The sequence below is a fragment of the Antechinus flavipes genome, chromosome 2 (assembly GCF_016432865.1).
Source record: "Antechinus flavipes isolate AdamAnt ecotype Samford, QLD, Australia chromosome 2, AdamAnt_v2, whole genome shotgun sequence".
In the NCBI taxonomy this organism is placed as follows: domain Eukaryota; kingdom Metazoa; phylum Chordata; class Mammalia; order Dasyuromorphia; family Dasyuridae; genus Antechinus; species Antechinus flavipes.
In genome coordinates, this window is record NC_067399.1 from 214,540,998 (window position 1) to 214,555,968 (window position 14,971).

At 42.0% G+C, this 14,971-nt stretch overlaps 1 protein-coding gene and 1 long non-coding RNA gene across 4 annotated transcripts in view; one reads left to right on the forward strand and one right to left on the reverse strand.

The window, feature by feature from the left end:
• Nucleotides 1-2,565: 2,565 nt before the first annotated feature.
• On the reverse strand, nucleotides 2,566-5,850 carry LOC127548672 (uncharacterized). The gene is made up of 3 exons (XR_007950450.1): nucleotides 5,762-5,850; nucleotides 4,441-4,941; nucleotides 2,566-4,029 (listed from the first exon to the last, which is right to left on the reverse strand). It is a non-coding gene; the product is annotated as an uncharacterized LOC127548672 (long non-coding RNA).
• A 3-nt stretch (nucleotides 5,851-5,853) lies between these two features.
• The window catches only part of CMIP (c-Maf inducing protein), a 255,413-nt gene continuing 246,295 nt past the window's right edge, over nucleotides 5,854-14,971 (forward strand). For all 3 annotated transcript variants that reach the window (XM_051976177.1, XM_051976176.1, XM_051976178.1), the window contains exon 1: nucleotides 5,854-6,161. In XM_051976177.1, the coding sequence (XP_051832137.1) occupies nucleotides 5,862-6,161 (300 nt within the window). In that variant the 5' untranslated portion in view covers nucleotides 5,854-5,861. The remainder of the gene's footprint in view (nucleotides 6,162-14,971) is intronic.

Here is a 14,971-nt window from a genome sequence, read left to right on the forward strand (position 1 = left end):
TTTCTTGAGATTATTTGGTTAGTCCTCTGATTATTCTTTACTCTTGCTGAAATGACTTCTTTTCCAGTCATATATATCTCTAATGGTATTCTTTATGCTACATTCCTTGTGCAATTTCTAGTTATTATTCCATTGAAGTTCACTTCCTTGTGTAATGGACTTTTCCATTACTCTTTGGTAATTTTTCAACTTTCATTCTTTGGAAATTGTAGCATTCAATGATTTACGATCATACTGGAAGATTGAACTATATTTGGCAGGTATTTAAGGTAGGAGAATGTCTCTCCCTTAAAATCAGAACTGAATAGGTCTGAATGCCATTGTAATTGCAGTTTTGGTGAAAGGGTGTGGAGAAGCCAAAAGGTAAGCTCACCTAGTTCAATCATTTCTTCAATTGTTACATCAAGAACTATCAGGAGCTGGTGACCTAGGGCAAGACATTAACCCCCATGGGGTCCAAATTTCTTTATCTATTAAATGAGGAGATTGAATTAGCTGTTCTTCAAGATCCTTTGCAACTGTAATACATTTTATGGTCTATATCATGAGCTCCTTTTAAAATCAGACAGTCTCTATCTTTAGATTTTTCCTAGCTCAAGGATTCTATGTTCTCTTTTTAGGTACCTTTCCCTTCTGAAATTCTATATTCAGAGTACCTCTGACATCCTATGGATAATTCAATTTAACAAGAATTTATTAAGCAGCCCCTATTTAATAGACACAGTGTGAGGGGTGAAGAGAATAATATTTTAAGGACTTTCCTAGCTTTTATCTTGTATATTTGTTGTGTTCAAAGTACCTACAAGCTCTTATGTGCTTTGAGTTTCTTTTAACTCTATCACATGTTCTAAACTCCCACCCAGCTCTGGTACTTCATGAGTCTATTTCCTTTATAGCTGTTGGCACAAAAGGAGACTATCCATTAAAGTCAGCTAGGTGGTGCAAAGGATAAAACACTGGGCTAATGGTCAGGAAAACCTGAGTTTAAATCCATCTTTAGATAGTTAATAGCTATGACCCTACACAAATAATTTAATCTCTATCAATTTTCTCATGTGTAAAATAGGAATAATAATAATAGTACCTATCTCTTAGAGTTGTTGTGAATATCAAATGAGATATTTGTAAAGCATTTAGAAAAATGCTTGGCATATATTGGTGCAGCTAGATAATGAATAGGGTTCTGGGGCTAAAGTCAGGAAGATAGATTTTCCTGGTTTGAAGCTGTTCAGATACTTACTAGCTGTGTGATTCTAGGCAAGTCACTTAACCCTATTTGTCTTCATTTCCTCATTTGTAAAATGAGCTATAGGAGAAAAAGGCAAATCACTCCAGTATCTTTGCCAAGAAAACCCAAAATGGGATCATAAAGAATTGGACTTGACTGAGCAACCATAAACGGCATATAGAAGGTGCTTAATAAATAATTGTTTCTTCCTAATTCAATTCTATTTGTGACAATCCTTACACCAAGTACTCCATAGATACTTTCTAAATATTTATGCAACTTATTCAGAGCAAAACTGTTTTCTGTCATGGGAATAATTGTTCTTGATTGGTTGTTTCCCAAAAAAATTTGTCAGAAAAAGAATTCAGAAGCTGAAACACAACTCTGGTTACCTTGTTTTTGTGAATCTGACTGTGCCAAAAGTGGAGGAGATTTAAGTTCTCATGTGAAATTTCCAATCCTTCCTGCTTTTTTTCTGTTTTTCAATCCTATTATAATGAACTCCAAGAGATGGTATAAAATCTTTCCTTGTGAAACTTTGTGAGTATAAAATATAGCTTGAAATTTGTGGGCTATTAGTTGAAATTTGAAATCTTTTGTTATACAGAGAATGTATTTTTATTTTATTATTTGTAGTGGGATTTGACTGCTAAAGGATATCAAGTTAATGGGATTAAATGAGGAAAAATATCTGGCCTGACATAGCCCAAAGGAGTCCATTTTTTCATTGTTTTGGTTTATTTATATTTGTAAAAATCTATAGATTTCAATCTGAAATCATGAATTTGTTTTTCCAGCCTCAACCCATGTACCCATTTGATACTAACACAATGTCTGCAAAGAGCTGCCCTCCAGGAGATTTCACCTTTGGGCTGTGCTCCGAATGATTTGGTGTTGTGGGGACTAGAAAGAGCTCCATACTTGAAGATATAAGTAACAACTGTTTATTTTTGCTTTGCATCTGATGTCTTATAATACCTAGGAGACTCCAGAAGCACAATTAAGATTCAGATCTCACTAGGATTCTAACTTTACATCCTTCTCTGCTAGGGCTTTATAAACTGTGTAAGTAGATTTGATTGAAATCTATAGAGCTTTACAAACCAAAACAATGAAGAAATCAACTCCTTTTCTTTGTGGAATTAGATCCAAAGTTTTTCCTCATTTAATCCCATTAGTCTGGCTTCTTTAAGAACCTAAGAATTGGGCAGTCATATCCCACTACAAATTTGTGTATATGGAATCACCTTGGGATCCCTGACTTCTTAGTCTCCTGGACAGAGGACCCAGAAACTCCTCAAAGATAATTGATTTACAGTTGAAAGAGACTTCAGAGATCATCTTGCCCAAATGCTTTATTTTGTAGGTAAGAAAACTGTGACCCAGGAAAGCTAACTGACTTGATCAAAGTTATAGAGGTAGTAAATGGCAAAGCTAGAAGTTGATTCCAGTTCCTCTGGTTTTGAATTCTGTAATCTTCCAGCTCTAACACTTTATACATTTTTAGGAATACTTTATGAACAACATCCCTCAAAAGATTTAAGGGTTTTGGAAACAATTATTGAGGTTCATCTTTTTATTTTGATTCTGAGATGGGGAACTCTGGACTTTTGCTTGGCTATTTTCTCCAGGATGTTCTGGAGATGGTGTTCTGAATTTCAAGTTGGAATGCCAAGCATTCTGTTTTCCAAACTAATTACCTATCTTCTCCAGAGAATTCTTGAGTCCCAATCTATTCCTCAGATGGCCTCATATGTGAGTTTATTTAGAATTTGACACAATGATCCATTTTCACTTCACTCTACTTCCATTCTATAGGTGAATGGCTCATACACTGGGTCTTTTTGGTTATGGGTTTAGCTTAGCCTTCCTTAAATGTTATATTCTTCAGGAGAAAATAAGATTCTTGAGGCTAGGAACATTATAAATTAAAAAGATTACTAAAATGAAGACACACTGAGTAGGTTACTGAAAAACAATAACAAAGGTCTTAGAGAACAAATAATGAAACATACCTTCCCCAGCAAAGCAGAGGTGGGGGACTAATAGGACAGAATATCATACATTGTCAAATGTGGTCACTGTATCAAGTGCCTTTGCTTGTTTTTCTTTGTCACAAAGGAGAATTCAGTGAGGAGACATAAAACGAGTATAACTTTTTTTTTTTTTTAATGCAAGTCTAGGCCAAGGACAAAATATAACACAATGTCTTTGAACTGTCAATGTCTAACACACAGAAAGCACTTAATAAATGCTTATTGAATTGAATTTCACAGAATTTGGCTCAGAATCAGGAAGAGTAAGTTTGTGGATTCTATATTTACACCAACAAAATTCACCCATCTGTACTTAAGATCTTATGACTTGAGACAAGAGGGACCATATATATCATTTAAACCAAAACCCTAAGACCCACATTGATGTCTCTATAGAAGTGCTTTTTAACGTGACCCTGGGCATTAAACTGCAGAAAGGACAGAAAAAGCTGGCTAATACACACGTTATCTCCCTTAGGGTTTTTTTGGTGAGGTTCTAGACATTAGAAATGTTGAGGGACGTTGGTTGTCTTTACAGCAAAATAAGGTGGAATGTTGAAGTAATAAGCTGGATATGTCGGAGGAAAGATCTTTTTATGACCCTAATTACCCAAATTAGCTGTCCCTAGCTGTCACAGCTTAGACAATTGGCTCCACTTTTCCCTTCCTGTTCTTCTCTATTGTAGCCACATCTCAGGTCTCCACCTTTGCCAGGTATTGTTTGCCATTTCCTCCTGTATCGATCCAGCTTCCAGCCTGACATTTCTGGAAGAGAGGACTTCCGAATCAGATAAACCCAAGGAGGCTGAAATCCCCGATTTTAACCCGCTTCCCGACACCGTGGAGGCGAATTTTTCGGTCGTTGGTGGGAAAGGATTTCCGAGCGACTCCCACGGAAGGAGCCCTGGGCTGCCATAGGAATACGGAGGATTTGAGAATGAGGGGTGTTGGGCTTGTGCTTGCAATGGGTGCATTTTCCTGTACGAGGGCCACTCCCTGCCCCTTACCCCGGAGCCTCCGGACTCGCTGCCGCCCACTCCTCAGAGACATTCCCGGTCTCCTTTTTTCGGTCCCCCCACCTCCCACGTCCTCCCTCAGCTCCTGCCAGGCCCTGCCCGAGCTCCCGGCTTGCCTGCGCAAGCCCGCTCCCCTCGGGCTCGCCCGGCCTGGCCTCACCCCATCACTGCGGCGGCGGCTTTTCAATCAGGGGCGCAGAGCCCAGCCAGCCCCCTTCCCCTTCTCCTGCGGCAGGCAAGCAGGAGCCGGCAACAGGAAGCCCGCCCCTCCGCCTCCTTCCACCGAGCTCCGAGCTCCAACCTCCCGGAGCCGGAGGGCGCAGAGCCCAATCGGCACTTCCCCGCTCAATCGCGGCTCTGCAGCCAGGTTTCCCTGCTCTCCTCCGGGTCTCGTCCTTTCATCTCAATCCTTTGTCCAGTCCTGCCCTGTCCCTGCCTCCTAAGCCTCCCCGGTCCGCGGCTGCTGCCCGCATCTCGGGCAAGCCGGGTTCGCGGGCGGCCTTGCCTCTTCCTGGCCTCCGTTGATTCCAAGACTGGGGCTGCTGTTGCGGCTGCAGCCGTCCCTGCTGCCGCCACAGCTGCCCCTGCCGCCTCCGGCTCTTGCTCGCGCTCCTGCTTCAGCTCCCGCTGCCATTGACGTCAGAGGGGCTGGCACATGACTCTGGAGGGACCAATCAGGAAAGCCCTGGGCTGCTTCTGCAATCTCTCAACACAACTCCTGCTCCTTCCCCCTCCCCCTTCTCCCAACCCTCTCTCCTCCTTCCCTCCACTCCTCCCCCCCTCCCTTCGGTTTCAGCAGCAGCGGCGGCGGCAGCAGCAGCAGCAGCAGTACTAACTCCTCTGCCCCCCCACCCCCCACCTTCCTTCTCCAGCACACACACACACACACACACACACACACACACACACACTCACTGTACGCTCACACTGTACACACACCCGCACTGTACACTCGCGCACAAGCTGTGCACAGGCAAGCGCGGAGCCGGGAGAGGGGAGGAAAGAAGGGGGGGAAAAGCCCCCCCCCCCTACTACCCCAGGCTGTGGGGCGGCACAAAGAGAGGAGCAGCTTCCTCGCTCGCTCGCTCCGTTCCCCCTCCTCTCCTTTTCGTCCACCTTTGTCAGCGCGGCGGCTCTGCCTGCTTCCCCCGCCTGCGCCAGGGTCGGCGCTGGGCACCGCCGCGGAGGACATGCCTTTCGCCTGCTAGGGTAACCCGGGAGGAAGGCTCCCAGGATCCGGTCAGGCAGTCGAGCGAGCGAGCGAGCCGAGAGGCAGCGGACGGAGCGGCGCGGACCTGAGAAGGGCTGCCGCCGCCGCCGCCGCCGCGGCCGCTCGTGCTCCGCGGGCGCCCCGCGACCAGCTCGGCTCGCGCCTCCCGCTCCGGTTTCCGCTCCTGCCCCCTCCCCCAGGAACTCTTTGGATTTCCCCCTTCCCCCCGCCCACCTCACCCGGGAGTGGGGGGCGGGGGGGCGGGGGCTACCGTGACACGGACGGTCCTCGGGGCTCCCTCCGTCCCTCCCTCCTCCTCCCCCGGGAGGTGGCGGTGAGGAGGAGGAGGAGGAGGACCGGGAGGACCAGCTATGGATCTGACCAGCAGCTCCGGCGGGGCGGGCGATCCCCGCCAGATCGAGGAGACCAAGCCGCTGCTGGGTGGCGAGATGTCCTCGGTGGAGGGCGGTAAGCTGGGAGCTGTGCCCTGCCGGAGGGCCTTGCTGCTCTGCAACGGGATGAGGTACAAACTGCTTCAGGAAGGGGACATTCAGGTGTGTGTCATTCGGCACCCCAGGACATTCCTCAGCAAGATCCTCACCTCCAAATTTCTGAGGCGTTGGGAACCTCACCACTTGACCCTGGCGGATAACAGCCTGGCATCGGCAACGGTGAGTAACCCCTCATCCTGGGGGGCTCTAGGTATTAGAGGAAGTAGTGGAGGGGGGGAGGTGTAGACAGTATCTTACCTCCGAGTCCGTAGCCCCCTCTTTCCTTTTCCTCTCTTCTCTCTCCCGCCTTCCCCCCGCCCCCCGTTTCCCCCACTCCACCGCTGCGCGGCCCCGGGGTCTGCATCCATGTCTTTCTGGGCCTGGCTTGGGATTCGCAGGCGAGGCGAACGCCCCGTTGTCATCTTAGTGGGAAGGAGGACTAGGGTTCAGCCCCTCAGCCTCGGGGCCTCCCGTCCCTGTCCATCAGGTCCAATAGCCCTGGGGTACTGGCCCCCGTGGATGGGGGGCTAAGTCCCTAAACAGAATGACATTGAACCCTCCCTGGTCATTTGGGCTTGGTGCACTGGGCAGGGCAGGGCAGGTCAGGTCAGCCGGGCTTTCTGTCCCAGCCCCAGCTTAGAGGCACATAGCCCAGAAAGGGGGGGGGGCCGGTTTGCACCCCGGGGTTGCTTTGGGCTCTCATCGAACCGTTGCCCCTTCCCCCAACAGTCTCCTCTGAGCTGGAAAAAGAATCATTCTTAGCAAGCCAGTACGGTTAAATGTTTTTATTCTCCATGGAAATGTTGGTAGACAGCTTAGACCCCGTGGTTCTTTGCTTAAAATCTCAATCACTCCTGGTTGTGTGGAAGTTGGGGTCCTTTGGGTGGTGACATATTTCATAGGAAAAGAGGATGGCCCAGGCTGATTTCTCTCTGGTGTTTTCCAGAAATGTGATTTTGCATGGTCAATGAGTGGTGTGTATGTGTGTGTGTGTGTGTGTGTGTGTGTGTGTGTGTGTGTGTGTGTGTGTTTTCCAGTGGTCAGAATTGAGGCAGCTTCTTGAGACTAAAGGATGAACCAAAGCTCTGTTTCTGAAATAGTCTGTAAATAATGGCTCTAAGGCTCTGGGAGGCAGATGCTGCTGTGGGGTCACTGGGGGGCAGGGAGAAGAGAGACAGAAGAACCTGTATTTTGAAACAAGTGTCTTTGGCCAAGGACAGTAAAAACACTGTCTCCAGGAGCCCAGGCCTTAATCTGATGGTTGCAGTCACATCTCCTTGGAAAAGACTGACAATAGGAATGAGAAAATAGACTGCCCTCCCTTGTTGACTTTGAACCTGTTTATCAATAGTGATGGGGGGGTAGGAGAGAGGAAGAAGAAAGGCAGATAGGATCAAATTCCCAACCTTACATAAAGGGACATGGAATTCTGTGTAGCCGTCCACAGTGTGGTCTGTGTCATATGTGTCATGTACACACCATTCCTGTTTGTGCTGACCCCAGCATCCAGCTTTTTGGGTTTTTTTGATTGCCTTGTTGTATAGCTAGAAGGGGGATGTTATATTCACCAGAGGCATTTTGCTTCACTAGCTATTATATTAGAGGTAAAGACATGTGAAGACTTTTTTTTTTTTTTTTTTGATAATTCATAGTCTTCTGGAATTTCTGGGAACACTTTGGCTATATATCTTCATTCCTCAAACACCTTTTGGGGCTTTTTTGGTTCTAGAGGTATGTGGTCGCTGCTTGCAGGCCGTGCATGATCTCCACTCTTCATGTAGTCCACCATAAGGCTGATTTTCACCTGTGCACAAATGGAAATTTGGTATCCTTCACACAAGGAAGGATGGAAATGCTGGAGTTTCAGGTTCCAGTTGCCTCTGCAGTGACTGCCTCAGATGCTCTTGAGGTTTCTTAATGAGGTTCTTTCATGGCCAAGGGCAGCGGTGGCATCCCCTTTTTCAAATGCAGAATAGAAAGAAAAAAAACCAAATTGAGAGCTATTGATACTAATCCTGAAATCCAGGATTTTTTTTCCAAGCACTAGATTCTAGTTCAGTCCCACAAGGGTAAGCATTGGGGTAAATTCTGATACTGATGTGGCCAGTGTACAACCATAATCCTGAAAAATTCAACTCAGAAGCCAAAGATTTTGATTTTGAAGTGTTACAAAAGTGTATATAAGACAAAGAAAGGAGGCAAAAAGAGCCATGAGGTATCCATTAAAAAAAGAAAGAAAGAAAAAGGATTAAACCCCCACGTATATATTTTGTTTCTATGGCTAGAAAATCTAAAGTATTAGAGAAGGGTCAGCAGATCTTTCTCTTTTTGAGCAGAATTGTGATTTCCAGGATTGGGAAGGGAGGATTCTCTATTGAGAAAGCCCTGTCTTGGCAATTCTCTTTTCTGAAGAGTTGAGAAATCTTGAAGATGGAAATATGAGGAAGTATCCTAAATGAGCTGGCTTAATCCTCTTTTCTCTACTGGTCTCCGCCAAACCCCATTTCTATGGGGCCCTCTCTGCCAAGTGTTCTCATTGTTCATTCCTATCAGCCAAGCCATTAGAAAGATTTGGATGTTCTGGAGAATGGTGGTCCTATGAGATAGGGGCTCCTTCCCTCAAAAATGATATGACAGTCCAACCTGAGAACTTGAGGGTGGGGGAAAAATTGCCGAAATAGACTTTGAAGTGGCCATTAAGGTCTTTAGTTCTTAGACAAAGTTTATTTAGCCTTTGCGATTTTAACTTTGGTTATAGAGTTATATAGCCTATATTCTAAAATGTCACCTAATACTACACTATTATGGAATAGTAGTCCAAATAAAACAAAGGTGAATTAGAGTACAATTTAAATTTAATCTGAGCTACAGTGAATTGCCTGCTTTGGAATAGACATGTAGGATATGAATTCACCCACCTATAAAAAGATGAATGCTTTTAAAATTTTTCCTCTGGGTGTCACCTGCTATATCCTAAGTTAAATAAAGTCTCAGAGGATGATTAGTGCAGGGAAATACCCTGAGATGAAATTTATTTTTTTTCCTAACATCTATGTTCAATTCAATTCACTTTAGCACAATTCAGTTTAATTCAGTTTTACAAACGTTTATTATCTTGTACTTTAGTGTCTACACAGCACAAAATCAATTGGAAATCTGTCAGTTATCAAGTTAATTTGCCCAGGTTTCAATTTGGATAGCCAGTTGTATTTACTCACTGTACCCAACCTCTGCTCCACTTCCCTCCCCCCCGACCGAAAGAAAAATCATTTTGTCTGAATTCTTTGGTTTATCAACTAACTCAACTTCAGTTAACAGAATAATTGTTAACTCTGTGGATATATTAGCCAGGTCTTTATAATTGTAGCTAAATGAGTCCAGGAAGGAAACCTTTAGCGATTTTAATTTTCAGGGATCTGTCTTTTAACACTGTGCAGGAAGCCAATTTGACACATGGCATGACAGTGTTGGGGAGCAGCAAATGACTGGACAGATCAAATATTTCAAGCTTCTCTGATGGGGCCAGCTGGGCATATGTGGATACAGTAACTGCTTAAGAGTCATTTTGGTAAAAAGAAAGTAAACCAGATGAATTTATTACTCTCTGTACTTTGTACAGAGCAACCTTTGAGTTCTGTGTTGTTAGGCTGTGCAGTTGGGATTTGGGTCCTGTAACTCTGGTCTTCCTTTCTTAAGGCTGAGCTATTGATTTCATGTATTGACTTAATTTAAGATGGAATGCCTAGTTTGCCATGATGCAGACTACTAATAGACAAAGGCTGTGAAGGTAATGAAAACCAAACATTTTACAAATATGAAACACCATATGTAGTAGGTATTTGTGTGACTAAGGCATACTTAAGAACAAGCATAGGAGAGCAAGGGAAGTTGGGATTTAGTCATGTTGTACATCTCTTTCAATGTCCTTGGCCATTGAATTAAAAAAAAAGTTTATTGATGCTTTTTGTCTTTATCATTTCAGCTATTCTCCCTATTGAACTTTTCCTTGTGACAAAGAACAATTAAACAAAAGCACCTGATATAGTGACCATGTCTGACAGTGTATATACACTGTCCTATTAGACCCCCACCTCTCTGCTTTAAAAAGGAACATATAGTTAATTATATGTTTTCAAGAGTCTTCTTTTTTTTGTTCCCTAAAGTCTGTCATCTTTTTCTTAAGATTTTTATTTATGTTGTTTACTCATTCTTTATATTGTTCTCTTGGTTCTACTTATTTTGCTTTGCATCAGTTTATATACATCTTCCCATATTTTTCTCAATAACGCATTCAGTTTTTTGTTGTAAGGGGGTAATCTATGGATTAGATTAACTCTGATAAAGATGAAAATTATGGTATCTGTGCTGATAAAAAATAGAACATATTCATTTTCCTTTACTTACAAGTGGAGTTTGGCTAGATCAGCATCCTTGTCTTACCATCCTGGAAAGGACTTTATATCTTTTTATTTTTTATTTGTTATTTTTTGGGGATTGTAGAAGCAGTTCCCCCAGCATCATGGGAGTATGTATGGATTGTCTTTTTTACTTTAGGTCGAAGTTTCTTGTTAAGTCCTTGGTTAGATTACCAAATGTATCATCCTTTATTCATTAAGCCAAATAGGAATAGAGAGTAAGGAGAAGTCCTTATTCTCTGTCACAGTAATGAATATTTGTTTGCACATTTACCTATCCATTTCCTCAGGCAGGGCGAATGCTTTTATGAAACTGAAAGAGAAAAACAGAAGTCACCTTAGTACTAATTCTTTTCTAAATTAGTTTTTTTTTTTTTTTAAATAAAGAACAAGATTTTTAAGGATATATGATTATATGGGGTGAAGTTGCAAGGGATAGCCTTTTAAAAAACTTAGAATGAAAATCAGTGGCTTGTTGTGCATTCACAATCCCCATTTTGCTTACTTTCTTTCCTTGATTTATTTGATTTCTGTGTTTTCCTTAGTATATGCGCTACTATTCCTCACAGCCTCTGGTCTAGGTTTCTTCCCAAGTTCCAACCCTTCCCCTGTCTTGAATTGAGTAAGTTTGTTGTATTTAATGAAAGTCAGCAAACAAAAGCTAGATTTTCATTTTTTTCTTTTAGTGCCAATTATCATCAGAAGACTTATTTGTTCATTTATTCAGTTAGCATTTATTACATATTTTAGTATCTGTAAAATTCTCATCAGAGACGAACTTGTTTGTGAGGGAAGTCTGATATTCTCTGTAAAGGGAAAATAATATCTGTTTTATTGATACTTATCAAATTCTATTTGACAAGAGACAGTGTTTATTTGCTGCTATTTTCCTGGAAAGGACTGACATGCTCATTAAGACACAGGTCAAAGTCCTGATAATCCAGGTGAAAGATATTACAATGCTTTATTCTGTAATTGGGCAGGTAACAGTGAAATTCTGGAAAGCATCTAGAGGAGGATATCCAGTTGAATATCAATTGAGAGAACTGTGGATGTTAGCTTGGAGAAAATGGAAGAGCAGGAGAGCTGTCTTTAAGTATTTGTAGGGATTTATAGAAGAGAAATAGCACTTATTCTATTCCAGAGGAAAAAAGTAGAGCAAAGGGCAGAGTTGCAAAGAACCATATTTAAGCTTAATTGATGTAAGGGAAAAATCTTCCCAAGAATTAGAGGTGTCCCAAAGTGATGAATTCCCCATCTTTGGAAGTCTTTAGGCAAAAAGCCTATTGACTGCTTCGTAGGTATGTTATAGAGAGGATTTTGTTCAAATGTGGACCATCAAGTAGATGATCTCTGAGGTTCTTTCCAATTCTTAAATTTTATAGTTTTGTGATGCTGACCATTTTTGGCCAATTTGTCCTTTTAGTCAATTAGGCAATCTCTTCTTTGACTCAGCAACAAAAACTTGGACTCAGAAAGCTAAGAGTAGCAGTGAGGAGTAAGCTGACCCTGGAGTCAGGATGATCTTTTTCCTAAGTTAAAATCCTAACTCTGGACAAGTCATTTCACTCTATTTTTCTCAGCTTCCTCATTTGTAAAATGAATTGGAGAAGAAAACTCTAGTAACTTTGCCAAGAAAAATCCAATTGAGGTCACATAGTCGGACAGGATTGAAAAATGACAACTATTTGTATTCTTTCTATGTTCATATGTGTGTACATATACAAATGTCTATCCATAATATTTGTATACATATGTGTGTAGGTATAATCTCTCTAGAGAGAATGTAAAATCCTTGACAGCAATTTTTTTCTCATTTTAATCTTTGGATCCTCGAATTTAACACCAATTATCGATTATTTATATGCCTGGAATATAGAATCAATGCTTAATAAATAGTTGTTTATTTGTTTCTTTTTTCTTTAATGTAATACTAACCTAGCTTTGGATATATGGACAATTCTTTAGAGGTGGGCCATGGAACAGATCTGTGAGGTTTGATACTAGACATTAATCTTGGTTGAGTCTCAGAGTTCATTTCTGGTGTTTTTGGATAAAATAAAATGAGTTCTTTAGGCCTTACCCTCCAACTCCAGGAAAGGAGAAATAGCAGCTCTTTGCCTGAGAAGGAATTGGGCAGTGAGTGTAGGCTTTCATGGGAGCTTCTTGTTCCTAGTTATAGCATTTTGTTGAAGCTACAGTGTCATATCTCAAAGGGAGGATCTCGGAGAAAAGTTCTCAGGTTGGCTATCAAAGGGGCCTACTACACCTTGACCAGGAAGATACCCTAACTGGTCTATTTTCCAGCTTTTTTTTGTGGCTCAGCATTGATGAGTTGGAGGAGAAACTATAATAAAAGAAACTAAAGGAGAACTATCATGTTCACAGAAGGACTGACAAGGATAAATAGCTGATGAAATATATATTTAAAGAAAATTAGGATTATCAACAGAATAATTACTTATATTAAGAAAGTAATTGGTGATTTTTAAAGGAAGGTTGGAATATTTCTTGAAAAGAGGCAGACTTTGTCCTTCATCATTAACATTAATTGAGACAGGACTGGCCCTCAGGTCCCACAGACCACGCAGCCTAGGTCACTGATTGTCTGTCTGGTTTTCATACAGGTTGCATTGAAATGAAGGCACTAGGTAAAGCCAGATTTACTATTAATGGCAATTATTTATTGGTTCTGTCTTGGCTTTTTCCTAGACACCAATCTTCTAGCTTTTTCCAAAGTTGAAGCCAGAATAAGTAGAAACTTGCTGAGGTAAGGGGAGACTGAAAAAAGTTGTTATTTATTTATTTATTTATTTATTACTATTACTTTCTGATTGAAATGTCAGATACCTACTGTGTGTCAGACACTATGCTAAGTACTTCACAAAGATTATTTTATTTGATTCTCACAACAATCTTGTAAGGTAGGTGCTACTATTATCCCCATTTTACAGTTGAGGAAATTGAGATAAAGGTTAAGTGACTTGCCCCAGAGTCACACAGCTGTTAAGTGTCTGAGACCCGATTTGGCCTCAGGTTTTCCTATCTGCAGACTCAATGCTCCCTTCACTGCACCATCATGTTACCACAAACATTTCCCTAATGAATCCTTTATATGCCCATTCTTTAAAACCCAACTCAAATGCCACTCTGTGGAGGAGTCCACCTTTCAGTTTTCTGCTCTTTCTGCAGAACATACTGACCATAAAGCTTTTATCTTTCTATTTTTGGAGGCCTCTTTTGAAGTTTAATGTATGTCTGAGATCCTGAGCTATGTGTTTTCATTGAGTGAATTGACATAAGATGGTTCTGGGCATAAATACAGTAACATGTGCATGTACATGCCTTCCTAAGGCTGGGATAGTCATCTCCAATTTATTTCGGTCAATATGGAAGCCAAAGGAGTGGCTCTTTACAATTTCTCAGATGTGTTTTGGGCTAACATCAAAGTTGGAAATGGAAGTGCACAGATAGGGAGCCACAAGTCCTGGCTTCCTTGCCTCACTGAATTGAGCTGGACTAGCTAGGACTGATCTCATTGTTGGGCAAACACATCAGTTCTATCCATTTAAGGTTGACAGTCAGGGTGCCTAGTTAGCACTCACAGAAATGCTGTCAGAAGTGATAGATTTCCCAGATCTAGACTTTTGCATGCAAATCTAAAGAAGTTTATTTGGGGGCTAGGTGGATTTTTCTAGGTTCAGCTTTTCCCTTACACCTGTTTCTGCTTGTACTTTAGGGGAAGAATCAGCGGGAGGCCCCTTCACCAACTAATTACAAGCATTATGTTGGTGGTGTTAGCAAGAAGCTAGGAGGGAAAAACTCCTTGGTTAAAAAACTAGTTTAAAATTTGGATAAGAATACATGACTATGTTTGAGTATTAATCCAAGATACAAAATAAAATCTTTTTTTTTTTTCCACCACAAGCAATTTAGCTGGTTATATGTGAGTCTCTCAATTTGGTATTTCCCATATACTTGGCAAACATTTTGCCAACTTTGTTCATTGTAAGTGCATATAAGGTGCTATATTAGCAAAATAAGTACAAAAATCTTTCCCTCTCTGTGTGTTCTTGTAACTGAATTTTTGTTTCTTTGACGACAAAATACGATTCTGTCATTCAGAAACACCCCCACAAAACACTGTCATGGTGTTGTTCTTCTGGAAATGAGGTCACAACAAGATTTGGCACATGTCTTTGAATGATCCCTCCCCTTTTCCTTCCCCCAGGTGTGTACCATAGGCAGTTTATAAAGGTAGATAGGAATTGGGATCCCCAGGTTACCTTTGGGAGCCTTGTAGAACCAGTAGCTCTGCATGTTTGTGGCACAAAGCATAACTTCGAGATCTGTACTCAGCTTTAGTAATCCCATCTCCTCCCTCTGTCCTTGCTCCTTTCTCTCTTCCCACTGCATTTTCATGTTCTTCCTTCAATTGGTGCTTTCTTCTTTCTTCTTTTAGATTCTGTGAAGTCTTGAAACACATAGGAGCAGGATCACAGGAGTAGGTGAGAGAGAAACTGACATTTCTGAGTCCAGTTCCCTCATTTTACAGATGCAGAAACTTAAGATATA